Below are 6036 nucleotides of genomic sequence, written 5' to 3' on the forward strand. Positions count from 1 at the left end.
GTACAGAAAATTTCTGTAATAATAGCGATTTCGGCAGCAATTACATAAATCAAAACTGTCAAGTCTGGATCTTAGAATGCAGGTTTTTTGAAGCTTGATGATTGTGAAGTAAAGATACATGCCACGAAAAGAATATATCGAGTTACACATGAATGCTTCTATTGTAATTCATTTTTGAAGAATGAAGAAAGAGCCTTCTCCTACAAAACATTAAAGACCCAAAAAGAAAATTTTGCCAAAACTCAAGGGGTTATCAACTGAAAGAAGTACAAAGTGATGAAAAAAAAAAAAAAACAAGTTCCTGTAAATCAATCTATCATCATCTTGTTAGGGAAGTAAGACTTTCGCAATAACTGGTAAGATTTTCTGCAGAGTGCGGTAGCATCTTCTTTCTAAATGTTTTCTTTCTCACATCATAGTAGAGCAGATGATTACTGGCTGAGTTGAATATGATTTCTCCATCCTTGATGCACTGGACTTCTCCAACAAAATTCGGATGAATTCTGCTTGTGTCGATCATGCATATTTTTACCCACATGCTATTCTTGTGATCCGCCAGTTTCCATACTGCCACATGAGAGGATGCTAATGTCTGTATCATGCACAAAGTCCCTCGTAGTTCCACCAGTTGCGTTGAATTTCGAATTGGTGATCTCCAGTCAAGATTAGAAGTAGGAATCCAGTCTGCAGGATGAGTAATGGTCATAAACTTCTCGTATCTAATATTGAACGATACAATGAAATCGTTATGCCTGTTGAGGGCTTGCTGACGGTCGATTTTCCAGTAAATTGTTTCGTTTGCAAAAGCTGGAAGACTGAACTGATCCACCAAATACGGGCACTGATCATTCAGCACCCTCCATGAAAATCCTTCTTCCCCTGGAGCAAGAGTGAAAACTGAGCACTCTAAATGAAGGCTTGATGGTCTTCGAGGAATTAACCGCACGATCTTGTGTCTTCTTATTGAGCTCAGATACCCGACCCCAAATCCTGCTATTTTACTTTTATAATCCGGCAGTGCTAGAATTCGACGAGTGCTAGGGTTACACACATGAATACGTGTGTCAGTAGAAAAGACAAGCAAACCAAAGCAACCTGGCAATATGAGTTTAACAGGTTCATGCACCTTAATTTGCATCAGACAGATGTTTTTCCCCTCAGTATCTGTCGAAACAAAGTTATAAGCATATCGGTATCCGAGGTGTTCAAGAGGGTTAAAATCAAAGTCAGACAATCGGAAAAGGAACCGAGGATTCCTCCACGACCGACTGTGGTGCAAGGCTTGGAAACCAGGATCTGAATTAATCATGCAGTACCATAACTTGCATACACAGTTGAACCTTGAGAGAGCCTTCACAGGAAGTCTTGATAAAATGTCTGCTATGATAACATGGTTATTTGTGAGGTGAGAAGCCATCCCCTTTTGTTCTCTCACTTGATTTTGAGCCCTTACAATATTTGAGAAATCCATCTTCGATAATTCTTTTCTGATAGTAGGGACGTAGTATTAGAAAAATAGGAGTTCAAGAAAGCAACCCTTTATAAAACAATAGAAAGATCTTAGAGCTCCATGGCTGATAAAACTGCAATGAAATCTAACCACCGCCCATAGTTTTATAATTTTGGAAAGTTGTTGGTTTCCCTTTCTCAATTTCACTGTGTTATTGTCACCTCTCGGATGTGTGGATTGAATTCCATCCCCCAGCTTTCTTTATTGACAAAAAAATCCGTCCCCTCTACTTTACTAGTATTCTATGATTTATGTGATTCGCTTGTGAGATCTACTCATTCAATGCATAATACTTTTTTCGGTAATTAGAAACTTGGAAAGAAAGTTTGGTGAAAGACTTGCATTACTATCAAGATTTTCATACCTAACAATTAATCGAATCTTATATAATTAAATGCTTTTGGTAAATATGTTAGATTCCTAAAAGACTATTATTCTCTGTATTATCCATTTCCTATTTAGCAGCAAAGACTTTTCCTGGCTTAATTTTTCCTGCCTAATTCTGAGGAGAATTTAATTAGGTTTACATAGATACATTGTACTTGCCTCTGTCATTTCTTTCTCTTAAACGTTAAGATTTACTCAAGGCTACCTGTTTATTTCTTTTCTTCTTTCCTTGTAAGATAAACTTGAGGTCCTCTTTTTCTCCGTAAGATCTTTGGGGTCTCGTGATCTGTTACAAATTTATGCAAATGCATAATCTTTTTCATATTCTTGATTATGGGATATATTGTTTTGCTGATTTCAATCAAAGAAACTATATAAATGGGCTTGATGTTGTGTTCTTACAAGTGTTTTTCTCTGTTTGAATTTAGGTTTGAGTCTGTTTCCTGATCTTCATATTGTTCCTGGATTTGGCAGTTGACACATTTTGGATCCACTTTGTCATTTGTTTGAATCTCTTACCAGTGATTCTGATATGAGCATTCATTTGTTTTGTGCATGAACAATGGACTTCCATTGTTATTATTGTTGATACTCGTAATGTTACAATATTTTCATGCTACCTTGGAGTTCCATCTCTCCTTTCCATCTTTGAAATGCGAACAACAGGCAGTGCTCAAAGATGTGCTTGAACTCTGGTTTTTTCATGCTGGGAAGCCTGTGAAACTCAATTGCCATTGAGGTTGCCCTTATCCATCCCTTATGAAGTTGGGTAAACAACACATGACAGGTTCGCATTTGGGGCCCGAATGCACCAGGAGATCAGTAACATAATTTATGTTTTGTTCCCTTTGCGCAAACTGACGAGCTTTCAAGTTCAAAAGATCCCTGTGCAGCATATCAGTCTATTAGGATTTCTTATTGAAAAAGGAAAACAGGGGTAATGTGTCGATGGAAAAGAATGGTTTTGGGAGATTGCTTGGTCAAGAAAACCTTTCTGAAGTTTACTATGGGAGAAACCTTAAAACTGGCCAGACAAATTCTGAAAGAGCGGCTGATGGATCAGATCGATTGATAGATATCTGTCATCGAACTGGTTAACATTCAAATGTGCTGCATCTGTATGAGGTTATGGCCGCCAAAGAAAAAATTACCATGTTATAGAATATGAAAAAGGTGGCAAACTCTTCAATAAGGTAGCGAAAGGAAGGCTCAAAGGAAGTATTTTTCAAGAATTAATTCATGCGCGCAGTTAATTTTTTCCGTAGCAGAAGTGTTTATTACCGATATCTGAAACCAGAAAACTTCTGGATGAGAATGCATGGAGATTTGAAAGTTTTAGAGATTGGTTTGAATGCTGCTGCCGAGTCTAAGCCTCAAGATTGTATGCTCCAAACAACTTGTGGAACTCCTCCGCATGTAGCTCCTGAAGCTATTCCCAGAAAAGGCTACGTCTGGGCGTCAGGGCGTCAGGGCCAAAGCTGACATCTTGCCTTACCGGGTGATCTTGTTTGTTTTGCTGGCATTTTATCTACCATTTCATGATGCAAATTTGAGTTCGATATACTGTAAAATGAGCACAGCTGAGAGTATAATTCCCTAACTGGTTTTCAATGGAAATTGTAAAATGAGCACAGGCTTTTTTTTATTTTTTTAATAAAAGTAATTGTATTAAAAAGAAGAAACTATACAGAGTACGAGAGGCATATCTCAAGAAGTACAAATACTTCTTACTTTTATCTACCTGACAAAAAATAACAAGGAAAAAGAGCAAAAGCTAAAAAAAAATTGAAAAAGGACAAAAAAGATTGTGAAGATAAATAACAAATGAGTCGGTCGACTAGTTCCTAGAAATCTCTTAACGGGTTGACCGGTTGATTACATATAAAACTGTGCTAGATAGAATCTTGAAATTAGCAAGAGCAATAGTATCTCATGACTCTTGGAGGTACCAAATTGTCATGACCCGATTCTCGGATCCATAACCGGCACATAGTCAAGGTCCTCCTCTAGAGTTCCATACCTATGCAAACCCATAGTCACATACAAACTTATCCTTTAAATAACTCAATCAAAGTTCAACACAACAGTAATAACAAAACTAACTTCATAATATAATTTAATTATCTTACAACAATATACATACACGAGGTAATACAACAATATGGAATTTATATACAAATATGACTTTAGGTTCTTATAGAAAAGTTTCTCAAATAGGCCATAATAAAAATATCATAAGGTAAAGCTCGTTAGAAAATCAAAATGCAATGAGCATGAAGATCTTTACTGTGGGATGATCAGTCCACACAAGTTGGTGACTCCCCTAACCAACTAGGTTTCAGATATGATGTGCACAAAGACTAACACTACCTTGCTAGCATGGGTATTCTGACTGACATACCATATGTTCATATCATGATCAAACAAACAAATTCATATCTTAAGACGCAACGTATGACATCAATCAAATGAGGAGCTATCAATTCAGAAGTTAATTTAAAAGTATATATTGGCTCATATCAAGAATTCAGATTCAACAGTTGAACATGCTTTATCATAACAAGAATAATAATTAACATATATTTTATCAAGAAGCATGGTCCAATTCGTATTAACAATTTAAATATTTATACTATTTCTCATGCATATGAAAAATTATTCACTCACCTGACTCAAAAGCGAACAGAACTCGAAAGTAGATACCAGAAGAAATCCTACTGATATCTCGCAGATAGAAAATCAGGATTATCTGAATACAAAAGGAGACATACTAAAAAATAACTTGAAAAGAACTTACAACCTATTTAATACATTTAACTAAGAGTCTAACTCATAATCCTATATATTTATGAACCAAACTAGTTATTTTTCTCAAAAACCCAAAAATTAAATGGTTTTCTCGCAATTTAATTCAAAAGAAAAAAAAATAAAACTTGATAAAAATTCACCAAAAAACCCATAATTATTCATTAAACCAATTTGAAAAACAAAAATTATAGCTAGGGACCAATCTGAATTTTATTAGATTTTTAGGGGTCAAATTGGAGGACCAAACTGAAAATATTATAGGCAAACTGGACCGTAAAAAGAACCAAATCCCAATTCCTATTATGATCACTCACTATACACCTCAAAAGGTTGCCTAAACTCGTGTTGACCACCTCAGTTTGACCATCAGTTTGAGGGTGGTAGGCACTAGAAAACTTCAATTTAGTTCCCACCATATACTAAAGGGTTTTACATGGACAAAATTGTAAATGCATGAATTATAACAAGTAATAAAGTGATAAGTAAAGTATTGTCACACGATGATCTGCAAAAATTACTAATTAATAACTACCAAAGTCTTTTAAATTGTGATAGACTTGAAAAATTGAACGAGATAGTTTACTAAACCAAAAAAAATATTTAAAATCAATCAATCAAATAATTAAGTAGTATTGAATTCAATTTTAATGGATTCTAGGATTTCTGACTTACTGTAACTATTACTATGTGAATTTTCTCAATTGAATTATTTATTTTTATTGTTGATAATCAGGTTTTACTAATTTAATCACTATCTTTCGAGCATCAATGAAATATTTTAACAAGCAAACTATATACATCTTTATGAAAATTCTGAATTTGTCAAAATTCACTAAGTACCATAAAACCCTTAAAGATTACACAAGTTCCATAAATATCTTTATGTTATAGATGTCTTGGGGTATTTCAAACAATGACTGAAACAATTATGTCTCAAATTAAATCCCAAATCATGTAGATGTTGGCTAAAATTTGTATCCATTTTTGTATGAATTTATAATTTAACAATTACTCTTTATAAAATGCATGCAAATTTCACTTGTTTAAACTTGAACAAATGGAGATTTTGGATTCCAATTCTTGAATAACTTTGGGTCCTCATCAATCAAAAGCTTGGCATGACTTTATATAATGACTTGATGATTCTTTCTTATTATACTGCGAGCCTGATCAATTTTTTTAACGTAAAAAAATATTTTGTTATCGCTAATGTGTTTCATAGTTAAAAAAAATTTAACAATGTCAACACCTGATATAACCCGATCAACTTGATGGGTTCAAAGAAAATCTAGATCTTTTTAAAAAATATTGAGATGAAAACTATTAGATCG

The 6036-nt window shown here is 34.3% G+C and overlaps 1 protein-coding gene across 1 annotated transcript; it reads right to left on the minus strand.

Annotated features, from left to right (window-relative positions):
• Window positions 1–319: 319 nt before the first annotated feature.
• On the minus strand, window positions 320–1471 carry LOC7477762 (putative F-box protein At1g50870). The gene has a single exon (XM_002319292.1). The coding sequence runs from the start codon at window positions 1469–1471 to the stop codon at window positions 320–322; it is 1152 nt and encodes a 383-aa protein (XP_002319328.1).
• Window positions 1472–6036: the final 4565 nt, after the last annotated feature.

Source organism: Populus trichocarpa, chromosome 13 (assembly GCF_000002775.5).
Source record: "Populus trichocarpa isolate Nisqually-1 chromosome 13, P.trichocarpa_v4.1, whole genome shotgun sequence".
NCBI lineage: Eukaryota > Viridiplantae > Streptophyta > Magnoliopsida > Malpighiales > Salicaceae > Populus > Populus trichocarpa.

Bases quoted from the DNA above. Each gene is read 5' to 3' on its own strand.
- LOC7477762 (XM_002319292.1), bottom strand. From the start codon at position 1,471: ATGGATTTCTCAAATATTGTAAGGGCTCAAAATCAAGTGAGAGAACAA.